At 42.6% G+C, this 25,545-nt stretch overlaps 1 protein-coding gene across 4 annotated transcripts in view; it reads left to right on the top strand.

Annotated features, from left to right (window-relative positions):
* The window catches only part of BAHCC1 (BAH domain and coiled-coil containing 1), a 148,498-nt gene that overhangs the window by 93,216 nt on the left and 29,737 nt on the right, over positions 1–25,545 (top strand). For all 4 annotated transcript variants that reach the window (XM_056549712.1, XM_056549711.1, XM_056549713.1 and 1 more), the window contains 8 exons: positions 9,189–9,287; positions 14,578–16,293; positions 18,480–18,582; positions 18,701–18,909; positions 19,262–19,420; positions 19,774–19,964; positions 20,050–20,428; positions 22,985–23,806. In XM_056549712.1, coding sequence (XP_056405687.1) covers positions 9,189–9,287; positions 14,578–16,293; positions 18,480–18,582; positions 18,701–18,909; positions 19,262–19,420; positions 19,774–19,964; positions 20,050–20,428; positions 22,985–23,806 — 3,678 coding nt within the window. The remainder of the gene's footprint in view (positions 1–9,188; positions 9,288–14,577; positions 16,294–18,479; positions 18,583–18,700; positions 18,910–19,261; positions 19,421–19,773; positions 19,965–20,049; positions 20,429–22,984; positions 23,807–25,545) is intronic.

Below are 25,545 nucleotides of genomic sequence, written 5' to 3'. Positions count from 1 at the left end.
AAAAATAAACATATATATATTTATCCAAACAAAAGAACCAAACAGTGGCACCGATACCTTTTAACCCTCTACAACCACGAGATGGATATACTCACACTAGGTAGGAGACCAGTACAAACCATACACGGCGGTGCTAGGACAATCGTTTAAAACCTGGTCACTCGGCTCCCATCTCGGGTTGCTCCTCCGGAAGGATCTTCAAGACAGTGTGAGGTGCTCAGAGGCGACTGCAGCGGTTTCACGCAATAAATGCGCTTCATCCGGCCTCGAGGCCGGACAAAGCGCATTCACTGCGTGAGACCGCCGGCAGTCACCTCTGAGTGCCCCAAACTGTCTTGAAGATCCTTCTGGAGGAGCAACCAGAGATGGGAACCGAAGGATCTTCAAGACAGCGTGGGGCGCTCAGAGGCGACTGCTGGCGGTTTCACGCAATGAATGTGCTTCGTCCGGCCTCGAGGCCGCCTCTGAGCGCCTCACGCTGTCTTGAAGATCCTTCCGAAGAAGCAACCCGAGATGGGAGCCGAGTGACCAGGTTTTACGCGGTAAGTGCAGGACGCCTGTCCTTTTTCTTCATTTTTCATATATATATATATATATATATTTCTAATGTCAGAGGCTAGACCTAGAATAATATACTATTACAATGAATAATCTTGAAAAAGAATTGAATAAGAATAATTTAAAGTGTAATTGCGCTAACAGAGACTCTTTGTAGACGATATTACTGCCTTGTCATTGCCCATCCCCCCCTCAATCGGTTACTTGCTGGTAGATGCTACTGTTGACATAAAAAGCAAAATACACCTTTTTGTGTTTTTATAACCCTAACAGCCCCATATTCACTCATCACTTCATTGTAATAGTCTTCCCCCCCCCCCCCCCTCCCTCCTTCCATGTCTCTCTTCTTCCCCTCCCCCGCCCCCCTTGTGTCTTCAGGTATTGACAATAAAAAAAAAAAAAAAAAAACAACAAAAACTGTAATTAAACTTGCAAATAGAATTCCTACGACATTCCCAGCTCAACCCTTTACGTGCTGAATTGGCACGGAGATGACACGCGTTTCAAGGCTCTGGGATCAGCCTTCCAAACATTGTCACACAGACCTTGTTGGGAATCAAAACAAAGTGTCATGGATTAATGTAGACGGTGTGGAAAATCTGCTGCCTGCCCTTCCCCCTTTTATGGTTGCCCTCCTTATAAATCTATATTGCTGCACAGGAACAACCCTTGATGGTGCAGGAGTAATGCCACCATCTGGGCTACAGGTGGCAGAATACCGCTGTGTACCTTAGTCCGTCATGGTGAATCCTTTTCTGCCATGTATGCTCTTTAGATTCTTGGTACGTCCCTATTAGGGTTGCCACCTTTCTTGCAAAAAACATTCTGGCAATGCTAATTAGCATAATTAATTATATATGCGTGACATCACAGGATACCCTTTTTTATTTTTTATTTTAATTTTTTTTTAACCCCTATAACTTTTTTTTTTTTTATTTCTCCTTAGACGGGTCTGTATGAGGCTCATGTTGCGTCCCGAGTTTTTAACGGTTCCATTTTTGTTTTGATGGGACTTTTTGATCCTTTTTTTAAATTTTAATTCAGGAGTTGCAGTTAGTTACTAACTACAACTCCCAGCATGCCCTGATACAGCCTGTGGCTCAGCAGCTGCCCCAAACGAAAACTACAACTCCCAGCATGTTTGACTCTATAGTAGTATATAGTATAGGTCAATGTTTCCCAACCACTGGTGCCTCCAGCTGTTGCAAAACTACAACTCCCAGCATGTTGGACTATATAGTAGTATATAGTATAGGTTAGTGTTTTCTAACCAGGGGTGCCTCCAGCTGTTGCAAAACTACAACTCCCAGCATGTTGGACTATATAGTAGTATATAGTATAGGTTAGTGTTTTCTAACCAGGGGTGCCTCCAGCTGTTGCAAAACTACAACTCCCAGCATGTTTGACTCTATAGTAGTATATAGTATATGTCAGCGTTTCCCAAACAGGGGTGCCTCCAGCGGTTGCAAAACTACAACTCCCAGCATGTTGGACTATATAATAGTATAGGTCAGTGTTTCCCACCCAGGGGTGCCTCCAGCTGTTGCAAAACTACAACTCCCAGCATGTTGGACTATATAGTATATAGTATAGGTCAGTGTTTCCCAATCAGGGGTGGCTACAGCTGTTACAAATCTGCAACTCCCAGCATGCCCGGACAGCCAACGGCTGTCCGGGCATGCTGTGAGTTGTAGTTTTGCTACAGCTGGAGGCGCTCTAGTTGGGAAACACTGGTATAGTATATGGTGCAACATTCCGGGAGTTGGAGGATTGGTTGGATAAATAGCGACCATTGCATTACCGGTATATTTAGTATATGAATACCATCAGGGTGGCAACCCTAGTCCCTGTACATAAAACATTTTGTAAATGTTTTTGTTTTATTTCTTACAATTTTTTTGTCCGCAGCAGATATAAATCTGATTTGCGCGGCTCGCTCTCGTTCTGCTCTGCTCCATCCTCCCTAACCCTTCTATCTCCTCATTTTGTACAACACACAAAGACTTGTTGTCTGTGTCTGTCCTTGAATGAAGCCATTTCAGGCCTTGGCGTAGGCTCCAGGCTTCAAAGCAGGCTGCACATTTTGTACCCGGGCATCTCTGCCCCTTCGCCCTGGGAATTCCTGAAGCACAGCTGCACGGAACTTCATTCTCTGGGGCTCAGAATTGCCAGCTCTGTTCCTAGGACTGGGGGTCGAGATGAGATGCAACTTTTTTTATTTTTTTTTTCCCCTTCTCTTTTCCAAGGGGCAGCTGTTGTGACTCAAAGTACTCTCTTCAATACTCTATAGGCATCCTAAGCTCAAAGAAGCCTTATCTCCTGCTGAGGGAGCGGTCTGCTTAACTGCGTTACCGACTGGACATGCCTTTCCAGATGTAGGTTCAGATGGCCTTGCTATATCTCATAAGTCTTTCCATGTGTTCGGAAGACGAAGCATGATCGGAATTCATCAAGTGGTACCATTAAAAATCTTGGTTCACACCAACTGTAAATTTATAGGGACTATTGATCTTGGGGAATGGATTTGCTCCATTTGCTTGACAGATCAAGTGCGCTTGTGTTACGATACGTAAAGATTAAGAAAACTGAGCATCTGGTATAGTGTTTATTATTATCCTTTATATCGTACCAACATGGTCCAAGGAGCCTTAGTTTTTTTTTTTTTAATACAGGCATTGCCCTCAATTCCTTAAGAACGAGGCAAGGTTGCTCTACCCTTGATAACAGTTCTTTATTTTTGAACTTATACACTAGAACATGTGGACACTTGGGTGAGCCCCAGTCATAATCGAAGTAACGTGCAAAAAAGGTCACCTTTTATAGTTGATATCGATTATTTAGATTTCATTTTTTTAATCTTGTGAAGTTATGCTGGAGACTAAAATGTTATGGCTACCTATGTTAGTTAGCATCTTTTATTGGTACTTTGTGGTATAAGTGGGTCCTAACTTCTGTAGCCCCCCGCCTTCATAGATGACTTGAATCTAAGTAGAGTTTGTCCTTCATACCCACAAACAGGGGCAGGAAGACCCAGCCGATTGGAGGAGTGGAATTTGCACTCATTTATCTCCAAAGGATGTAGGGTGTTGAACAATCCTTTCTATTTTGGATTGGTGGAAGCCTTTGGTCTAGATGTGTTTTTGTATTGTTCATTTGAAGAGTGCCGTGTTGTACGCACACTGAACAGAATCTTCTGCGGGTCTTCTAGGAAGAAAGAGGGTTCCAAGTTTTGTTGGTCACTAGTTTCTTGCATCTGGAGCTGACTGATCCTTAATGCCTAGGAATAATGATGTGTGGAACCAACTTGAGGGAGCCTCCTCTCCGTCACGGATGGATAGGGACCTGGGACCTTAAATAAACCACAAACCTTTTTATTATGGGATAACAGAAGCCCTTGGCCTAGATGTTTTTATGGTTTTACATTGTTCAGCTTTAGACTGCCCTTTTTTGCACAACATCTTCTATGGCGCCTGGTTGAAGGAAGGACAGTCTTTACGCATGTTTGCTGCTGCTTTTCTTCCTTTAGATTACTTTTATAGCTTTTATAGCCCCCGAGTCATGCTTTTTACTTGCGTAGACTGGCAGGATATACTTGAGGGAACCACCTCTCTGCCTCTTTGGAATTGCACTCCAAGAAATAGTAGTTCTAGGTGTTGAACAAATAACAAACCCTTCCATTCTGGAATGGTGGAAGACTTGGTCTAGATGCCTTTGGCTTTGTATTCTTCCGGCATGTCATGGACACACTGCATAGCTTCTTTATTTAGGGCTTGTGCACCGAGGAGAGGTCCAACTTATTTCGGCATCTCCTTCTTGTGTAGAGTTCATCTATAGTACTAGATAAGGAAGCAGTCATAGCCAGGTTTTCTCTCAACCAGTCAATGAGGCCAGCTATGAGGAGAAGAGGACAAACCTGAGAGAAACCTACAAGGGATGGGCATGTAGGGCATAGACTAGGCAACAAAACTTCTGTTCTAAAATGTGATGACCTGGACCAAGACCAGAAGGCGGCCCCATATGGATTTTTTGATAAGAGTTTCTCTTCTGTACATATTCCCAGCATCTTCTGTTTGCTTTCAAAAACTGCCTTGTGGCCCATTTTGTATCCACTCATCCTGCTTCTGAAGACTTGTTTTGTTACTTGCGGGCGAGGTTGACTACCTTGATGCATTAATGCAAACTGATGTAACATGAAATATGACATTTGCGGTAATGAGGATTCTGTGGCACTGACACATAACTCTGATTCCTACCCCCAAGATACGACTCCTATTCTTTGTTAGAACAGGTTAGGAAAGATGTCAGTGGGGGAGGAGAGCAGATGTTCACCTATAATATTCTTCACGAACTCCATATGAAAATGCTGGGAGGCGGTGGATGAGTCCAGGGGTCAGTGGAAGGTTACACGTGGGAACGGGGCATCTGTGGTAGAGGAATTTACTGACTGCTGTTTACTTAAATGAAAGCTAGTAAAAGACTTTTAACAAGAGGCAATTAAAAGAGACAGCTGCAAGAATGTCGGAGGCTTGGAAGTCTTCTTTCCCAGTCCTCCTCCATAGACTGAAATCTTTCCACTGCAGGTCAAGGAAATTCGGCTGTTTTCATTGCAGCAAGGTACAAGCTGCTGTGGGCCGTATAACTTTTTATGTCCCTCCCTAGAGCACTTTATTCTTTACGCCAGCTGTAGTTGCAGTGTACAGTCTATAGGATCAAGGTCTAAGAGGGGGGAACCATGCACAGGAGGAAGGGGCATTGATCTGGCCATAGAAAACAATTAAAGTGGTTGTGTCATTACAACCTGTCCCAGGGGGCATCCTGAAAATGAAAAATGTATAGAATACTCGACAATTTAAAGAATGTTTTCCATTTTAAGGATGTTTTAGGCAAAGGCTTAAAGGGGTACTTAGCCCCTGGACATGTTATCCTCTATCCAAAGGATAGAGGATAAGTTGTCTGATCGCGGGGGTCCAGCCTCTTGGCTGGGGCACCCCCTGACATCCGGTGCAGGGAGCGAACTTCGCTCCATGCCGGATGACTGGCGATGTGGGGCGAAGGCTCGTTAAGTCACGGACACGCCCCGCTCGTGACGTCATGGTCATGCCCCCTCAATGCAAGTCTATGGGAGACTTCTCCTTTTAATTATTTTACACATTTTAATAGGAAATGGTGTAAATTACGATGTTCACCAAATACTGGTGCAAGTGAAGCCAACTAATAGGGAGTGAAAGGTTTTACCAAAGTGCCAAGAAAGATGCGCCAAATGTATCGAACGGCCAAAATGATAAATCTGGTGCACTCTTGAATGGTCTAGTCTAAGTTAACCCTGTCTAGGTATTAGACCATTTTATAAAATATCCCCCACTGTTGTATAACAAGATAAATCATACTTGTTGTACTGATATGTTCCTCCTGTTCCGGCTCTTCCTAGATCCCCACTGGACTCTACTATGTGGAGCCTCTGGACACGGACATGACACTGCTATAGCCAATCACTGACGTGGGCAGGTCACTGTTGCAGTCAATGGTTAGCTGCCGTAGTTACATTCAGTTTGTGTAGAGAGGGCAAGAAAGTTCAGAGGCCACAGTGGACTTGGCGAGTGTAGGATTGGGAGCAGCAGGGATTGGTCAGGTGAATATTACTACTGAGGAGTAAAAAAAAAAAAATAATAATAATAATAATAATAATAAAAAATAGTGAAAAACAAATGACCTTCTCAGTATGTTTATGACACATGGGGAGAAACAAGGGTACCCTAAGGAAACCCAACAAGCCTGGGTAGAACGTGCAAGCTCTTTGAGGACATTGGACTTGACAGTCTGGTTGATGGCCTCCAAGACAACTGTGCTTACCATTGAGTTACCTTTTATAAGCCACCTCTGGTTCTGAGAATAATAGTCATTTTGGGGTTCTTTCAGGTCCCAGTGCTGTAGGGTGGCTCTGAACTGCCCCATAAATCATGTCCGACTAGAGATAAAAGTTGGCTTATTGTGTACAGTAATAAATGCCGGAACATGTTCTTGCTGTTTGCTGCAATTACTTGGTGTGTGAGGCCTCACTGTGTGCAATAAGAAGTGATTGAGAGTGGATATTAAAGAATAGTGTCCCAGTGGGTGGCTGGATATGCAAAAAAATCTGCTGATTGAGCCCATCTTGAGTTAAACTGTATACCAGAATTATTGGGTTAACCCCTTATGTCAACCCGTTTTTGTCTTTTTAGTTGCAGAACTGATAAAGGGATTTCCCATCCTATTCATGATTGTAACATAACATAGGGGTATATGTTGTGGAGATATAATATAAATATAAATATAAATAAATATATATATATATATATATATATATATATATATATATATATATTTTAGTATATTTTTTCTCCTTGTTCTTGACCCTTTCCAGTTTAGTTTCAAATCTGGCGGCGATACTTCATCCACTTCATATGTTACCTTACTTGTTGTGTATGGCCAAGGAATGTATGTTTGGTTTCCTTGGTATGATATCCCTTAGTACAGACAGTTTAAAGGGGTACTCCAGCGGAAAACTTTTTCTTAAATCAACTGGTGCCAGAAAGTTAAACAGATTTGTAAATTACTTCTATTAAAAAAAATCTTTACCCTTCCATTACTTATTAGCTGCTGAATACTACAGAGGAAATTATTTTCTTTTTGGAACACAGAGCTCTCTGTTGACATCTCTGTCCATTTTAGGAACTGTCCAGAGCAGCATATGTTTGCTTTGGGGATTTTCTCCTACTCTTGACAGTTCTTAAAATGGACATAGGTGTCAGCAGAGAGCACTGTGGTCATGGTGTCAGCAGAGAGCTCTGTGTTCCAAAAAGAAAAGAATTTCCTCTGTAGTATTCAGCAGCTAATAAATACTGGAAGGATTAAGATTTTTTTTTTTTATAGAAGTAATTTACAAATCTGTTTAACTGTCTGGCACAGTTGATTAAAAAAATAAATAAATAAATAAGTTTTCCACCGGAGTACTCCTTTAAGTCTCTGGGGCACTGCAGTTTCAAGGAAGCTTGGCCGACATGCCATAATCTATTAGATTATGACATGCTATCTTCTTGGGTCAAAGGTTTAAACACGGAATGTGCGACTATCATGGCATAATCAGTGATTATACGTTATTATTCATGGAGTACCTTTACATTCTTCTTCAATATGAGAAATTAAAAAAAAAAATATATAGAAAGAAATCTTACTTGTGTGTATCAGGTGATCAGCCAGGTTTTTCCTCCTCACAATGCTGTGTCTGCAGCAGGAGCCTCCCCCCCCCCCCCCCCCCCCCATGCCCAGTGTTCATATAAAAATAGACCAGATCGGCAGCAAAAAAACATTGTGCACTTTAGACAGTCGGCTGAACCTGCCAAAGTCGGCGGGTTCATCCAACATAAGTGTAAGGTGTATGGGCACTTTAAGGTGACTGTTAAAGGGTTACTCCGGTGCTCCAGCATTATGAATTTATTTTTATTTTTTTCAGAATGCTGGGAGCCAGAGGCCGTTATCATGCCGTCAATGCCACGCCCCCTTGTGCTGTCATGCCACGCCCCCTCCATTCATGTCTATGGGAGGGGGCGTGTCGACAGACACGCCCCCTCCCATGGACATGAATGGAGGGGCGTGGCATGACAGCACAAGGGGGTGTGGCAGTGATGTCCCAACCACTGCTACAGGAACTCTGCATTTGTTTAGACAACGGGTACTGCGGGAGATCGCGGGGGCCCCAGCAGCAGGACCCCTGTGATCAGACATCTTATGCTCTATCCTTTTGATAGGGGATAAGATGTCTAGCAGCGGAGTACCCCTTTAAGGTTGCCAAACACTCATTTAACCAACAGTTAGGTCTACTGACATTTCACCCTTAACCTCCTACATATACACGCTTTACTCCATGCGTGCAGGTGAAATCCAACCTGCCCTTTTTCTGATATCTGTACTCGGGGTCAAGACGCCCCCATACACTTTAATCACCTGGTTAACTACTGTATATTGCCACTTTTAAAGGGGTACTCCCGTGGAAACCTTTTTTTTTTTTTTTTTTTTTTTTTTAAATCAACTGGTGCCAAAAATTTTAACAGATTTGTAAATCCCTTCTATTAAAAAACCTTAATCCTTCCAGTACTTTTTAGGGGCTGTATACTAAAGAGAAATCCAAAAAAGAAATGCATTTCCTCTGATGTCATGACCACAGTGCTCTCTGTTGACTATTTTAGGAACTGTCCAGAGCAGGAGAAAATCCCCACAGCAAACATATGCTGCTCTGGACAGTTCCTAAAATGGACAGCAGAGGTCAGCAGAGAGCACTGTGGTCATGACTTCAGAGGAAATGCATTTCTTTTTTGGATTTCTCTTTAGTATACAGCCCCTAAAAAGTACTGGAAGGATTAAGATTTTTTAATAGAAGTGATTAAAAAATCTGTTTAACTTTCTGGCACCAGTTGATTTAAAAAATAAAAGTTTTCCACGGGAGTACCCCTTTAATGTTTTAAGATCTTTTTTTAGATTTTTTTTTTGGGTTAATGAATTCCTACCAAGCTGAACTATATACGGTAGTAGACCTGGTGCTGCACCATGCTTTGTTATTGAACGCTTTTAATTCTAAAAATTCTGTGTTTTTCCAGGTTATCCTCGTTTTTCCACTTTTCTACCCATGAGCCACTTGGACCACGGAAACAGCAACGTTCTATATGGACAACATCGCTTCTATGAGTCCCAAAAAGGTAAATGGTCTTCTGTGCACCACATATTCCACAAATCCCAGAAACAGTGTCCCTAGTGGTCACGCAGATCTTACCTTTTTTAGGTTTTTTTTTGAGGACCTTACAGGACCGTTCCCTTTTCTCTATATTTTAAGTATTACCCCTACCCTCATTTATTTACCTGATGTTACCGTAACAACCGTATTTCTGGGATAATTCCTAGTTTCCAGTTTGTAACTTGTCATTGTGTGAATGTTCGTTATTCCACTTTCCTCTGTATTTCATTTATTGCTTATTGGAACAATCTGTCACACTTAAGAGGTGTGAAATGAATAGTACAATAGCTTAAGTTGTGGTTTGGATCAATCAGTAAGTATGATGTAATTGTGAATGAGGTCAGGGGCCCTTTTAATATGGAGCGAAAACAAATCCAGGAAGGAGGTGCCACCATTGTGTTTGCTCCTGCAGTGAGTGAGAACCTGTTTATACCATTGTGCTTCTCATAGGGGGTCGTCTGAGATCAGGAAACAGTGCCACTCCTCTCCAAGGGCAGTATGTGTTATTGCAGCTAAGCCGTAGTCACTTAAATGAGTCTGAGCTGCAATACCAGCCACTACCACAAAACAAGAGTGCCACTGTTTCTAGAAGGGAAAAAAAACGATCGAAATTCTGAAAAAACGTTCAGAAGTAATTTTATGGCCATTTCGGCCGTCCATTATCTTATGGGTAAAGCCTTATTCTTGGCGCCCTAGTGATCGGATCTATTTAATTAAATAGGGCCAGGGCCTAAGATGCCACCGAAGTTCAGTGAGTTTACCAATGTTTGACCACATAGAAAAAAAAATAATAAAAAAAAAATAAAAAAATGTGTGTGTGTAAAAATGTAATAATAATCATGCATTAAAAAGGAATGAATAATTATAAAATTCTCAATAAAAATATGTAATATAATTTAATACATACGTAGCAATAAAGATATTGCTAATAATGCATAATGAAATGGATTACCATAATAATTGCAATTATTTATACAATAAAGGAGATATATATGTGTGTGTGTATATAGCTAGATAGATATAATGTGTGTGTGTGTGTGTGTATAGATATAGAGATATATATATATATATATATATATATATATATATATATATATATATATATATATATAGAGATATATATATAGATATATATAGATATAGATTAGTTCCTCCCTCCCACACATCAACCACCCCACCCATTGAAACACAAATGAGCTGCATTCCATTCAAAAGACCAGTGTTTTCTAACCAGGGTGCCTTCAGCTGTTGCAAAAATACAATTAGTTGCAGAATGATCTCTCTCTCACCCAGCGATCACTCAAACACATTGAACCAGGGCAGGCTCCCTTTGCACACCTGACTAGAAAGTTACTATATTGTATATACTGTATAATATATATTTATATATTTTTATATATATTTATAAAAAAATATCTATAAAAAAAAATATATATATATATTTATAAAAAAATATTTATAAAAATATATACATTTTTTTAAAACTTTTTTTTAATAAAAATATATATATTTATAAAAAAATAAATTTATAAAAAATATATATTTTTATAAATATATATTTATAAATAAATATATATATATATATATATATATATATATATATATATATATATAATTATTTTTTTTTTTTTTGTAAAAAAAACAAAACCTGATTTCTTACCTGTCTTACATGGTGGAAGCTGATGCCGTTCACCTGACATGTCGTGCATAAGTCTTGCTACTTCATTTGGCAGCAGACGGGCATGCATGCAGAAATTCCGCATTCTCACAAGTCTTCACGCTCTGATTTTTTTTTTTCTTCTTCTTCCCTTTGCAAAGTTATAACTAAGCTGAAATAACAGGACTGGACTTGAATTTTTTATGACCTGCGTTTACTTAACCTTCTCAACGTTCTGTATTACTTGCCGCATGAAATTCCTCCGGTAATCCCCCACTAATCTGTCCTCCGTTGCATTTCTGAGGCTGAAGAGCCAGCAGGAATAGCAAGTGGCAGTCTGGTGACAATATTAAGATTAGAAGGCAAAATAAAGATGGGGGGGGGGGGGGGTTAGTCGACCGGGATAAATCGCATCTTCCTGTGTAGTCTACATCCACCAGGCAACAAAAATGAAGTTAGTAAAAAAAAAACGCTTCTACTACAGGCAGGTAAGTGGCATCAGTCTTCTCTGCACAACCCATAGGAAAGGGTAACTAGACTATAATACGGTGTTTTCCAACCAGAGTGCCTCCAGCTGTTGCAAAACTACAACTCCCAACATGCCCGGACAGCCTTCGGCTGTCCGGGCATGCTGGGAGTTGTAGTTTTGCAACAGCTGGAGGCACTCTGGTTGGAAAAAACACTGCCATAATAATTATATCTAGGCAAATCGATAAAAATGTTCTTATATTCTTATGTATATATTTGAATTTCCGATTTTTAAAACAGTTTTCCTTATGATATTGAAGGGTTGAAAATAGGCATCTCTATAGGACCCCGTTTGCTTATTGGTAGTAAAAAATTACTCTGGAAAAGAAAATTTGCGCCCCGTCGGATTTTCACAAAATTGTAGTAATAAATATGATTTATTTTTGTTTAACTCTATTTTGCGATAGCATTTCAATTATTATTATATTTAATTTCTATTGAATTTCAACAATATAAAATGTTGACAAGGTGAGATTCCAAACATTCAGGTATATACCGACCATGTAAATGGTGATGACCAGGCCTGTGCGGAAAAGGCAAACTAGAACCCCTTTAAGTGCCAACAAAGTGTACGGTTGTTCAGGTTGCCAAAGACGTTCTCCTGGTTTGGCTGTGACTTTAAGGGGGAATTCCACTGGAAAAAAAAAAAAAAAAAATATATATATATATATATAATTATTATTATTATTTTTTTTTTTTTAATCAACTGGTGCCAGAGAATTAGACAGATTTGTAAAGGACTTCTAATAAAAAATCTTTATCCTTCCAGTACTTATTAGCAGCTGTATGCTGTAGAGGAAATTCTTTTTCTTTTTGAATTAGTTTTTTGTCTTGTCCACAGTGCTCTCTGCTGACACCTGATGCCCGTATCGGGAACTGTCCAGAGCAGGAGAAAATCCCCATTGCAAACCTATGCTGCTCTGGACAGTTCCTGACACAGATAGAGGTGTCAGCAGAGATCACTGTGGACAAGACAAAAAAAAGAAAAGAATTTCCTCTGTAGCATACAGCTGCTAAAAAGTACTGGAAGGTGTAAAGACTTTCTTTAATAGAAGTCATTTACAAATCTGTTTAACTTTCTAGCACCAGTTGATTTAAAAAAAAAAAAAAAAAAAAAAAAAAAATGTTATCCACCGGAGTACCCCTTTTAAAGGGGTACTCTACTGGAAAACATTTTTTTTTTTTTTAAGCAACTGGTGCTAGAAAGTTAAACAGATTTGTAAATTACTTCTATTAATAAAAATCTTAATCCTTCTAGTGCTTATAAGCTGCTGTATGATCCACTGGAAGTTCTTTTCTTTTTGAATTTCCTTTCTGTCTGACCACAGTGCTCTCTGCTGACACCTCTATCCGTGCCAGGAACTGTCCAGAGCAGGAGAAAATCCCCATAGAAAACCTCTGCTGCTCTGGATAGTTCCTGACATGGACAGAGGTGTCAGCAGAGAGCACTGTGGTCAGAAAGAAAGGAAATTCAAAAAGAAAAAAACTTTATGTGGAGTATACAGCAGCTGATAAGTACTGGAAGGATTAAGATTTTTTAATAGAAGTAATTTACAAATCTGTTTAACTTTCTGGCACCAGTTCATTTAAAAAAAAATGTTTTTCAGTGGAGTACCCCTTTAAGTACTTTGGAAGGAGACAAGGAGAGGAATAGCGGTGGCCCCCTGGGTCACTAAAGTGGTGGATACCAGGATGTATATTATCCTTATCTTCTCCCTTCAAGCGAGCCCTGTTGCTAAGCAGCACCTCCATAGCAACCAGCCTGCTGGCTCAGGTAAAATGGTGTACATTTAGGGTAAGTTCTCACGCGCAGATTTTTTAGCGGGTTTTCCGCTGCGTATTTGAAAGTGGGCGGGCTCTTCTCGGCTGTCCGCAGCAGATTTTCCGCTGTGGAAAATCCGCCACAGTCCCTACTGACTTCAATGGGGCTTGCGGCGGATTTTCCGCATTGTACATTCCGCCGTGGAAAATCGGCTGCGGACAGCCGAGAAGAACCCGCCCACTTTCAAATACGCAGCGGAAAACCCGCTAAAAAAATCTGCGCGTGTGAACGTACCCTAAGGTAGACATCCCCATTCAGGGTAATGTACATTATGTTTCATCTATTCTTAATCGTCCATCCATGTCCCTGTGGCCAGCTGAAAAGATTCTGTCTTTCAGCTTGATTGTCTAGAAGGAAATATGGCCTGACAGATATACATTGCGCACGCTAGGAATCTGACCTTTATAGTTCAGGTAATCGAAAATGTATATTGATACTGTGTCCATATATAGCGGCCTGGTAGTTTCTCAGCAGGGTGGGCGGAAGATTTATTCCCTCTTGGTTATAAACTCTGTTTCCTGCGTCGGTGCCAGCTAAATGCCATGGTGTCTCTTTTCTGCCTCTGGCTTATAATTTGTCTCCATTAGAGTTGTATTTTGACTGTCCCGAAATGAACAGGTGGAGAGATGTTTGCTGGAGTGTAACCCAAGCCCATTGGGGCCCTGTCCTTTCTGATTTCGGGAGAGTCCAGGCGCTGAACCTCCTGCGCTGACAGAGACTTCTCCTAATAGGAGCTCACCTTTCACAATATTGTGGTTTTCCTGTAATCCGGGGAAATGGCGAGCCAATGTTCTTTCTATCAGTTTGACGTCTCGTGGAGTGAGTCAGGTTTAAAATGTTTTTAATAAACTAAAAATCACAAAAAAGACAATTCAGTCAGCTTCACCGCCTCTAGATACTAGTAGATCAGACACATTGGGGGAGATTTATCAAAACCTGTCCAGAGGAAAAGTTGCCCAGTTGCCCATAGCAACCAATCAGATCACTTCTTTCATTTTTAACTAAGCCTCTGCAAAATGAAAGAAGCGAGCTGATTGGTTGCTATGGGCAACTGGGGAAATTTTCCTCTCGACAGGTTTTGATAAATCTCCCCCATTGTTTTACACGATGGTTCCCTTTTAAGATTTTTTTTCTACACACGTCTGTTTGCTTTGAGAACACTTAAAAAAATGTATCTTGTTGTTGGATAATTATTATAATTTTTTTATTTTTATGATTTTTTGCCTAAAATGTTGTTTATTATTCCAGATAATTTCTATTTGCGGAACCTTCCAGCCCAGCCGACCCTCCTGTCAGCCAACCACAATTTCCCCAGCATTGCACGGGCAGCTCCTGGTCATCCCATTGGCTCATGTAGTCGGGACAGGGAGAACAGCCACATGCAGAAATCTTCTAAGGACAATGACCGTTATCTGGGGGGCACAGAGTTGAACAAGGAGAAAATGGGTAAAGGGGACCTTAAGGAGAGGCACATGGAGGAAGATGGCAAAGAGAGACAGAAATTGGTGTTGCCCATGTCTATGGATAGTCATTGCAAGGAGGACATGCACCAGAGAGGATCGTGTGATAACCGGACCAAGCATCTGAACTCTTGCCTAATGACCTCAAAGGTGCTCAATGGGGACCCCAGTAAAGCATTGCTGTCCAGCTGCACTGTTGGGGCAGGGATGCCTCGTCAAAGTAGCCAGAATCGATGTGCCAAAGACATGAGATCTGACCGGTCGTATCCCCAGCATGAACCCCAGCAACCTTACAGTGAGTGCCTAGAGCAGAGGCAAATGCTCCACCACTCCGTGTCATACACTGTCCCATCCAGTCTGCCCAGCATTCCTGCTCCACTCAACACCTCCACTGGCTCATTCCCCTGTCTGCAGCTTCATTCCAACTCGGACGTTGTATGCTCTTTGCAAGACAAGTCTGGCAGGGATCTAAAGATGGGCAGGCCCACATTAGTGCCTTCCGTGGGGCACTTCACCGACAAAAGCCGGTCTTTTCAGGTGACCCAGAATAACTGCCATATGGACAGAGGAGGAGATGGAAAAGACAAGAGCCACGATATGAACTCTGACTCTCACCTGCCTGGGTCTTACAGTAATACATTCTCCCAATTAAAAGCTGAGTCTAAAGGGGATAGGAGGTTGGAGTGGCCGCAGAACACAGCCACAAGGATCAAAAACTTGGACTTTTCAAACAGTGGAAATTCAGAGACTGTTATGCAGAGGGGCATTGATAAGGCTTCATACTTTGACATGCCTGCACCACAAGACTGTCACCGTCCTAATAACCAGGATGCACATTGCGTAAAAACCAGCCAGTCCTGCTGCACTTTAGACCGGTCCTCCAAGGACTCCCAAGTGCACGGTAGTTCTCAAAAAGTTGCAAGGATACGGCACCAGCAACACAGGCCGACAGACATGGATCAAACGGGAAGTAGCCAAGATGCAAAAAGAAAGACCATTGAACTTAGCTCCTTGGGCTACAATGGGCCTCATTTGGCCCCATGGACAGAACCTCCCATGTCTATCGGTGAGGACAGAAAGAACTCTTACCTAGATCCCTTTAGCACAAGTTTACAACAGGCTGCACTGATGACTCCAGGCCTGCCTTTGAGCCAGGAAATACAAGGCCCCACAGATGAGGTTTCTGCCATGAAAAATCTGCTTAAATACAGCAATCAAGCACTTATTGTGGGTCAAAGGACGCCCTTTGTGGGGCTGGGGAACATGAAGACCAGTTGTTCCCATCAAGAAATAAAATTTCATGGAAACAACAAGTGCCAGCCTGAACAAGAAAGGATGGACTGTGCCCGAAGTAGAGAGAATGACAACTCTCATGGAGAAGGGGAAGTCAGGCAGCCTCCTGTAGGCATTGCTGTGGCGGTGGCACGTCAAAAAGATAACAGCAGCCGCCATGAGTCCTCTTATGGTTCAAGTCGGCAGAGCAGAAATAACGTGTCTCAAAAAGGTGGGTACGATTTAACAAAAAAAAACTTGATACATGGGTTAATTTATTATAGGTATTATGTGCCTAGGCTGCGATGACCCAAAACATGTTGGAAGCTCAACTGTAATGTTGAAATATGGAAAGACACGTCGCCATTATGTCTGGTTGCATTGGCATCATTTTCCACACTCATAACTATCACCTATAGATGTATAGGGGCTAAAGAACCAACTTACACTAAGGATTTATAATCTTTCCCATTCATAATCTCTGCTCAGTTGCCCTTACTGAATTGGAAATTTACAGAGGGGTCTAGATCTGTACATACATTTCTCTAAAGGAAAGTAAAAGTATGCAGAGCCTTGTGGCCATGTGTGAGAGTACAAATTGTTAAAGGGGTACTCGGGTGGAAAACTTTTATTTTTCTTATTTTTTTTTTTTTTTTTACATCAACTGGTGCCAGAAAGATTAACAGATTTGTTAATTACTACAATTAAAAAATCTTAATCCTTCCGGTACTTAGCGGCTGTATACTACAGAGGAAGTTCTTTTCTTTTTGAATTTTCTTTGTCTGACCACAGCAGTGCTCTCTACTGACACCTCTGTCCATTTTAGGAACTGTCCAGAGTAGGAGCAAATCCCCATAGCAAACCTATCCTGCTCTGGATAGAGGAGTCAGTAGAGAGCTCTGTGGTCGTGACAGAAAAGAAACCAAAAAAGTAAAGACTTTCCTCTGTAGTATACAGCCGCTAATGAGTACTGGAAGGATTGGGAATTTTTAATAGAAGTAATTTACAAATCTGTTTAACTTTCTAGCACCAGTTGATTTAAAAACTAGTACATTAACTAGTACATGACCGAATCTGTTTCCGTTTTGGATATATGACTCATGCCCACCAGATTTTCACTTTGGGGAGAGAAACTCTTATCTGGATTTGAGGGTACTTAATCTCAAGACAGGCAAGCTAATCTTTAACTATAGTGGTGTCAGATGGATGGCACTGCTCTTAACACGTGGAGCTACAGACACCCAAACCTTTACTTTGTGCCAGGAGTCAGTGGCTAAGTTAAGAAACCTGCTAAATCAGGATTTGCACAGTGGATTCCACTGGGAGGAAGCATTTTGTGAGTGGGAGGTGTGAGAGGTTCTGTCTAATGTGTGAGGAGAGTGATGTCACCATGTGGTTTAGGGGGGACCAACGGAGAGGGGAGGGGATTTGGTGTTGGCAGGAAAATAATATCCGGGGTTACCAGAAGCCCTTGGCTTGCGGAGAACACATGGCTCACATTAGCCGTCCTCTGGACCAATCCTCCGATGAGACACCACTTCCATATCAGAGATGTCTAGTTGGTTGGCAAGACCTTTTAGTATTAAGATGTTAACCCCTACTTGACCTCACCTCATGGTGGACTGCACAACTTTATCTCAACTCTTCGTTAAGTATCTCAACTTTTCCATAACCCTCCAACTCGAAAAGATTACGCAAAGAGGGAGAGATAAGACTGCACTCACCGTACAGTAGGGTCAGGCAGACAGCAGGAAACGAATCAGGACGACAGTTTTGTGCGTAAATAACGAACTTCCTCTAGCCGACGCTAGCGTCGGCTAGAGGAAGTGCGTCATTACACACGAAACAGTCGTCCCGATGCGTCTCCCACTGTCTGCCTGACTCCCTGACCTGTCGTGATATGTCCGCAACTGAAAAATAAAGTACCCTACTGTATGGTGAACGCCATCTTGTCTCTCCATTTTTCTGTTATCAAGTCCTAGTATTCATCTGGATGAGCACCATCTCTAGTGGGACAGTTGCGGTGCCGGTGCGGCATCTCCCGCTTCAGGTGGAGCATTGTATCCAAGCCACATTTCACATGCTGCAGCAGTGTCTGTGAGCTGTGCTCTACACTTTGCATCTTAAAGATTATGTCCTCCCAAAACCAATGTTTATGCTACGCACTTTTCTTTTCCAAATTGGGCCCTAGTTGTGTCCCCAAAACACTACATTCCATTGATGTGCATTACTCAACCTAGTCTTTATGGCCTTCATGACTGCTTTAATAGTTACTTGTGGTATAAGACCCGACCAAATCAATATGGGTAAATATCCCACTTTCTGTGGAAGTCAAGACTTTCTCAATAGAATATCTGCTTTGGTGTACATGAAAAGCCTTGGTTGTTTTTCCGCTGACCCCTTCCATTCTTCTTGCAGGCTCTGGTCGGACCATGCATGTGATTGACCTGGATGCAGAGGAAGAGAGAAACCGTCTTTGTGATGAGAGGCTGGGGATCCCTGGCAGAGACCTTTTAATGCAGTGAGTAGCTGTCAAGTCTATACAACGGGCTCCCTGCGAAAAGCTCTTAGGGCGGCTATATCGCAGGAATGTGGAGCCCTAATCCTGTTTCACACCTTTCATGTCCCATTTGTTTTAGAGAAAACAAGGACCTGGTTGAGTTTGCCAGAATCCATCCTTCCAGTGGTTGCCCTGGTGATCTGACCCCTCATCTTATGATAGCAAGCGGTTCCTCTCTCCAAGCCAGTCAACTAGGCGCTGATCCCACACCACATACGCACCCAACCCATCCCCATTGGCTGCCCAGAACAAGGAGTCCTTCCATATGGATGGGTGGCCCTTCATACAGTGAGTATACTAATTTATAGAAGTTATATCTGGCTACATAGCTTCTTTGCCCTCATGCCAATACACAGCTAAAGCAGAACAATGCATGAACAGACTGTGCCAAGCTGACTCTGCACTTTTTTGCAGGCATGAGCTTGTCAAAGACATATGCACATGAAGGAAACTGGTCTTCCTGTGTTAAGACAAATAAAATGGTGTTGAGTAACTTGGCACCCAACACCATTTGGAATGGCTCCATTGCCCTGGCACTTGAAAGATTTTTTAATTTTATAAAATAAATAATTTGAACTGTTAGATGCGAACAATACATTCTCCAAGCTGTATAAACTGTAGCTTATCTGTCTGCCACCAGGTATTAGTCACCCAGCTTTGCATCAGAACCTGCCCCCAGGATTCCCCCCATCTATGCCTAGTGCCATGCAACCAGTGTTCCCCCTATCACAGGAACCTCCTGCCCAACTGGTCATTCTACCTCCGGAGCCCTCTCCCCACACTGCTCCACACACTCTTGGTAAGTTGGTAAGGGCAGTACATTTTTAAGAATCACATGGTCTAGAACTGTTGGAAGTCTTTTTAGTGTTTGTTGTTTTGCGCAACAGTGCCACCTAGTGACTCAATTATCTTAAAAAATTGTTTTCTGTGTTGTTAATCAGTTGTTTTATGTTAGATTCTGTGCCATAAATGCAGTTTTACTGATTTGAGATTAATGCAGGCAAAGGCTTATACTGACCAAAGAACTTGCAGCCGAGGTCAAATGATATATGCTCCAAATATATGTTTACCGTAGTATATAAACGCAATAGTTATGATTAGTTGAATTGGTATTGGCTTCTCGACTTTCTAATTTGTGCTTCCCCTCTCCAGCTGATGTCATGGATCAGGCTTCTTTGTGGCCTCCGATGTACCCTGGCAGAGGACCCGCCTCTCACCTCCAGCACCCAGGACAGCTCCCAGTCTACTCGAGGTCACAGTTTCTACGGCAACAGGAGCTTTATGCCCTGCAACAGCAAAGGGCAGCACAGGCTCTAGAGCTTCAGAGGCAAAGCCATCTTCAAGTATGTGAGGCTAGAGTTCTGATATTTTAATGATGGCTTCTGTTCCACGTGTTGCACTAGTGTAACATTTTGCTTCTTTATGTAGAGAAAAACCGAGGATCATCTGCCAGAGTCTGACGACCCGCCAGAAAAGGCTGCAAAGCCACACAGTAAAGCAGATGCCTTAAACACTTCTAAGAGCCAGACCCCTCCCAGCCTGCTGCTTCCGCCCCCCTCTGCCCCTGCACAACCCAAGCTATCACCCTGCTCACACTCGCCTGCCCTGCGGCCTCCGTCCAAATGCCCAACGCCCCGGCCACTGGCCCCATGCACTTTACCGGCCTGCCCTGATGGCAGCTCCGCCTTGGTGCCCAGTTCCCCAGCTGTTAGCCCTGTGCCCGTTCAAAGCTCCAAGGGGAAAGAGGGAGAAGATCGGAGAGGAGAAGGGCAACCCCCGAGAGACTATCCCAAATCACTGGAACCAGGTAGGTTCACATTGCTCATGGCATTCGTTGGCACTAAAGAGGTTAACAAACAGTAGCTCGAAGTGGAAAAAAAATTCAGAGAGAGAATGGGAGGGGGGCAGGGATCCACGCATCCCGTTAAATGAATTGCAGTGCTATTGATTGCCTTTTAAATTAAAAACATATTTGCATGCCGCAAGGCCCATTTGTCACCACGTCTCCTCTGCGTATGGTTGGAAATCTGCTCCCCTCCACTGTAGTCTCTGCCAGCCTGTGGCTGAATCATTGCTGTGTATTCCAGGCACAATCACACACTTATGGAGTTAAAATTAGAAGTCCTAAAGTCCTTCTACACGTATTCTGGGAAGAACTGCTTCATGGATCCCGAGGCCTCACTGGCTTGGGATCACAGAATATTACGTCCTACTTCAAAGCCCAAGCTATGTCTTAACCCCAAGGTTATGAGTCATGGATGTCTCCTTGAACTGTTCTTGTACGAGGGGCTAAACTGGTGGAGTGATATTCTGTTCATCTGGCCATGCTGTCAGGAGGGTGGAAGGATACCATTAATAACCCTATACAGATGAGCAGCCGTGGAGGGGAAGGGGGGCATTGCCAACTTCGGGCACCTTCAGATCCTTCTCAAGACGGAGTGATAACATTTATTTCCTAGTCCTCAGTCTGTGTCAGCTGCATAAACACCCAGAAAACAGCTAGGGTAATGATTCCCGCTGGCTTCATCCATCTTCTAAACCTGTCTAATCCACCCCCACCCACCCATGTCCATCTATCTCCTCTGCCTTCAATTATTCACCTTCCCCTTTTATGCAGTCTCTCACTTCATCCATCTAATGCTTGGTCTGGTCATGTCTCTACTTTTCTCTCCTTCCATCATTCCTCTCTTTTTCTCACGCTTGCGTCTTCCACTCCATTTCTCATTGTCGCCCCTCTCTTTTTACACCTCCCACACCCTCCTGAATAGTGCCTCTGTCCGGTGGTCTAGCAACAAGGCAAAGCCCAAGAGCTTTCATGTCATCAAATTTTCACATTATTCCTCTCGGTCCCTTATTGTCACCGTCCCTTTCATTCTGTTTTTAGGTTTTAATCTCCTTAAAGCTTGACTTTTGCACTCGGCCCGACTATTAGACCATTTTACACCAAAACCAGTCTAGAAGTGTTATAAGCTGCCTACTCTGTAGGTTCCAAATAGATGGCAAGGGTGAACCTATTAGAATTTTTAACCAGATTCTCAGTTATTTTGTCAGTTATGTTATTCCTTAAAAGGTATGTTCACTTGAGGAAGGTTACGTAGCAACACGGTGCTATCCCGTTTTAGGATTCCTCCTACTAAACTAGTCACAGTAAATTCTATATTCTATTAATTCGTTTGCCTTCATAGCTGGACTAGCTACTTGTTCCCGGTGACTACTCTTGTCCCTATAAAGCAGCAGATGTCACAGCTATAGAAACCCCAAAAGTTATTGGCTAATTTTGAATTCCTTTCTCAAGTCAATAGTCTTGCTTTCTTGCTATAATAAAACATTCTATTCAACAATTTCTTTTTATATATGTTTCTTAGAAACCAGGGCAAACCAATATGGCCATCATTGGAGCTTCATCCGGTGTAGTGACCTTTTACACACGTCTCTAGCTCTGATATTGACAACCAAGTGCCAGCTGTTATGGTGGCCATACTTGTGATCATCCAAGTTTTCCAAAAATGTATAAAAAAAAAAAAAAAAAAATGAGTAATTAGAATTTTCATATTGACAGAAGAGGGTGAGTATTGGCAATCGAATTGCCATTCAAATAGTTTCCCTTTAATATATTTAAAATGGTTGATCCTTATATAATTCTCAGACCCTTCAGATATAGGACATGTAATCACATCAGTCGTTGGCCTTATAAATCTACTCTACACCACCACACCGCTAACCACCTAACAAAAATCTTGGTAGCCCTCATCCTACTCTCAAAACTTTAGTGCACCACTTATGCAACATACCAAGACAGGATTTCACTACCTAAGAGAGGAGACCAACCTGGAACGGTGCCCATATCTCATACTCATGGACCTTTATGGTAGTCAACCATTATGATCTTTTTGTTGCAATAGGCAACATATATATTTGAACTAATCTTTGGCCAACTGTTCCTAAAATAAGTTTGCTTGTGATCATCACAGACTCATGTGTTGGGATTTCTTCTTTTCTTAGTTTTTCTTTTTTTCTTGGCCAACAATCCCCCGAACCTGAAAATGATTCACTTGTGGGAGATGTTTTGGCAAGAATAAAGTTTTACAAACCAGTTCTGGGTAGATTGGGTGGTTTGGTAAGTCTCTGAAATTCGATGATCCCTCTGGTTATAGTCTTTTATCCAGTATAAAGAACCCTCCCACCCAGACTTTCTAGATTTAGTGGTAGTGCCTCCTGGAAAAGGTGGTAAGGCCTATTTTTGGACCAACATTTGGGTGTAAATCATCCATTGAGTTAAAGTTCCAGTTCACATAGAGCTTAAAATTTTCTTGTTGGATATAGTTTCTTTTCATGGATTTATTTTATTCATTCTGTTCCGTAGATCTGCCTCCTGGATACACCTACCCAGAGGTTGTCCAATCCTATACCTCTCCATCTCCCCACCATGTGCACTCTGCGGACCCTGCTGATCCTGAAACTATGCAAACGGCATCAACTGCGGCAGAACCTGAGCAGTCCAGGACGTTTACCCCTTCAAAAAAATCCCCATGCCACACACCAGTTGCAGGGGACTCTTTGGAGGACAACCAGGAATTGCCTCGCTTAGGTGAGACGGATCTGAGTGAGATTTGTAGCCAAGAACCCCAGGTTCCCAAGTCCCAGGAGTGCGAGGAAGTCATGGCTAGTGGGAGTTTGGATGAGTCTGAGACTATTGTGGATGAGAAGGAACATGTAGAATCTCAAAGTTTTGAAACAAAGGAAGAGAAGGAACAAAGTGATGGTTGTAACACTGAGGGCACATCAGCCGAAGAGTTGCCAAACATTTCTCAGGAGCCACCTGAGGCTTCAGTGACTGTGGAGGAGCCTGATGACAAGGCGAGTAGTGATGTTGATCAGACTTTGTTACAAGAGGTCAATAATGACCTGGACTCTGGCGATGTACAGGCCGTAGATGATGAGCATTTGACACTTTCACCACCATGCTCACCGGCTGAAATTGACCATCATGAATCCATCTATAATCTGGATGCACTCATAGCTGCCAGTATCTCCTTGGGGGAACTCCCTTCCATTCAGGAAGAGGGGAGCTTCCTCTCAGCTGCCGACTCTTCATCCTTCCCCACAAGCTCAGGTATTCATGGGATTGCTCTGCTTAGCGAATTAGCAGATTTGGCTCTACAAGACCAGCTACAGGATGCGAAAGGTGAGTGTTATTCTTGGTTTGTATGAATACATCATGTTTTTGTTCAATAAGGCCTGTGACTCAGGCTTAGCTGCACTGTTTAGGGCGTGTTCACACGTTCAAGTTTGTAAATGTTATTTTTTAATACAAAGCCAGGAATGGATCATAAAGGGAGGACATGTATGAAGGAAAGGCTGATACTACTTCACTTTCCAAATCCATTTCTGGCTTTATATTTAGTAGTTTCAATGAAAAGTCTAAATGTGTGAACACGCCCTGAAGGGTAATCTAGCGTTCTCTGAATTCTACTTCCTTGAAGGAGTACTCTGCCCCTAGACATCTTAACCACTATCCAAAAAATCTCCCTGCTGCACCCGGCATTCGTTTAGAGTGGCGGGCGCAGTTCTGGAGGCTCGTCACGTCTATGCCCCGCTCGTGACATCACGGTCACGCCCCCTCAATGCAAGTCCATAGACTTGCACTGAGGGGGCGTAGCCGTGATGTCACAAGCCTCCGCCCCTCATCACCAGTCATCCAGCATGGAGCCAAGTTTGCTTCATGCACCAGATGTCTGGGGTGCCACAGCAGAGATCGCTGGAGTCCCTAGCGACGGGACCCCCTGCGATCAGACATCTTATCCCCTATCCTTTGGATCCAAAGGATAAGGGGGTATGATGTCTAGGGGCGGAGTACCCCTTTAATCATCTGACCAATAGGTTGGTCCTTTGCCTCTCCTCCATACCTTACACATAACCTTGACTTGTTCAGATTAACTGCTGTGTGTCAGCATAAGCCCACCATATCTTTATTTAGCTGATACAGATGTACTATCCAAACTATTCCCCCTCCCAATAAAAATGTTGTTGCCTTCGTGCCCATGGTCATTGGTCATGCCTTAAGCCTATAGGAGTTTACTTGGCCAATAGGATGCACAGCTCACTACTGAAGTCTACGGTGTGCTCTTATTGAGGAGCATTTATCAGATCTGTACTTTATTCTGTACCGGCATTCTTGTCGCGGAATTAGTGGTGATTATACGACAAGTTCATCAAATAGTGAACAGAATTTGCAGAATGACCACAGAATTGTTCTAGCTTAAAGAGTACCGGTCATCAAACCATATTTTCTAAACTTAGATTATATTCCCTAACTACTCCTAACACCCCTCCTGCTGCAGAGCTTCCCTTGCTCACATTGTGTGAGCTCCTGGTAGGGGAAAGGGGGTGTTCCCCAGCAGGCGCAACGTCACTGAAGCCTGTGAGAGCTGTGACTCCCCATGCCCTGCATGCACTTACTGAACTTGGTCTCCTGCCAGGCCGGGAGGAGACCAAACTAACTGTTTGACTTGCGCAGTGAACAGAACAGAGCCACCTAGTGGCTGTTTTTTCAATCACATAAAAAACATATAATGGTTGAGAATATTAAGAGAAAGTAAATAGTAATGTGTCTTATAATTATAAAAAGAATAATATATTTAAAGTTTAGTTTGGTGACGGGTACTCTTTAAATGTCGCAGAGAGTGTCGGCCATGCAACAATTGTATTAAATGTTGCACGGACCTTAAAGGGGGGTACTCCACTGCCCCAGCGTTCAGAACATTTTGTTGCTGGCTGCGGAGGTTGTGACGTCACGGCCACGCCCCTTGTGATGTCACGTCACACCCCCTGAATGCAAGCACGCCCCCTCAATGCAGCCTGCACCCAGTGTTCGGAACAAAATGTTCCAAATGCTGGAGCAGTGGGAGTACCCCTTTAATACAA

The sequence above is a fragment of the Hyla sarda genome, chromosome 13 (genome assembly GCF_029499605.1).
Source record: "Hyla sarda isolate aHylSar1 chromosome 13, aHylSar1.hap1, whole genome shotgun sequence".
Lineage (NCBI taxonomy): Eukaryota > Metazoa > Chordata > Amphibia > Anura > Hylidae > Hyla > Hyla sarda.
The sequence above is the reverse complement of the archived record's forward strand: the minus strand, read 5'-3'. Positions and strand labels throughout refer to the sequence as shown.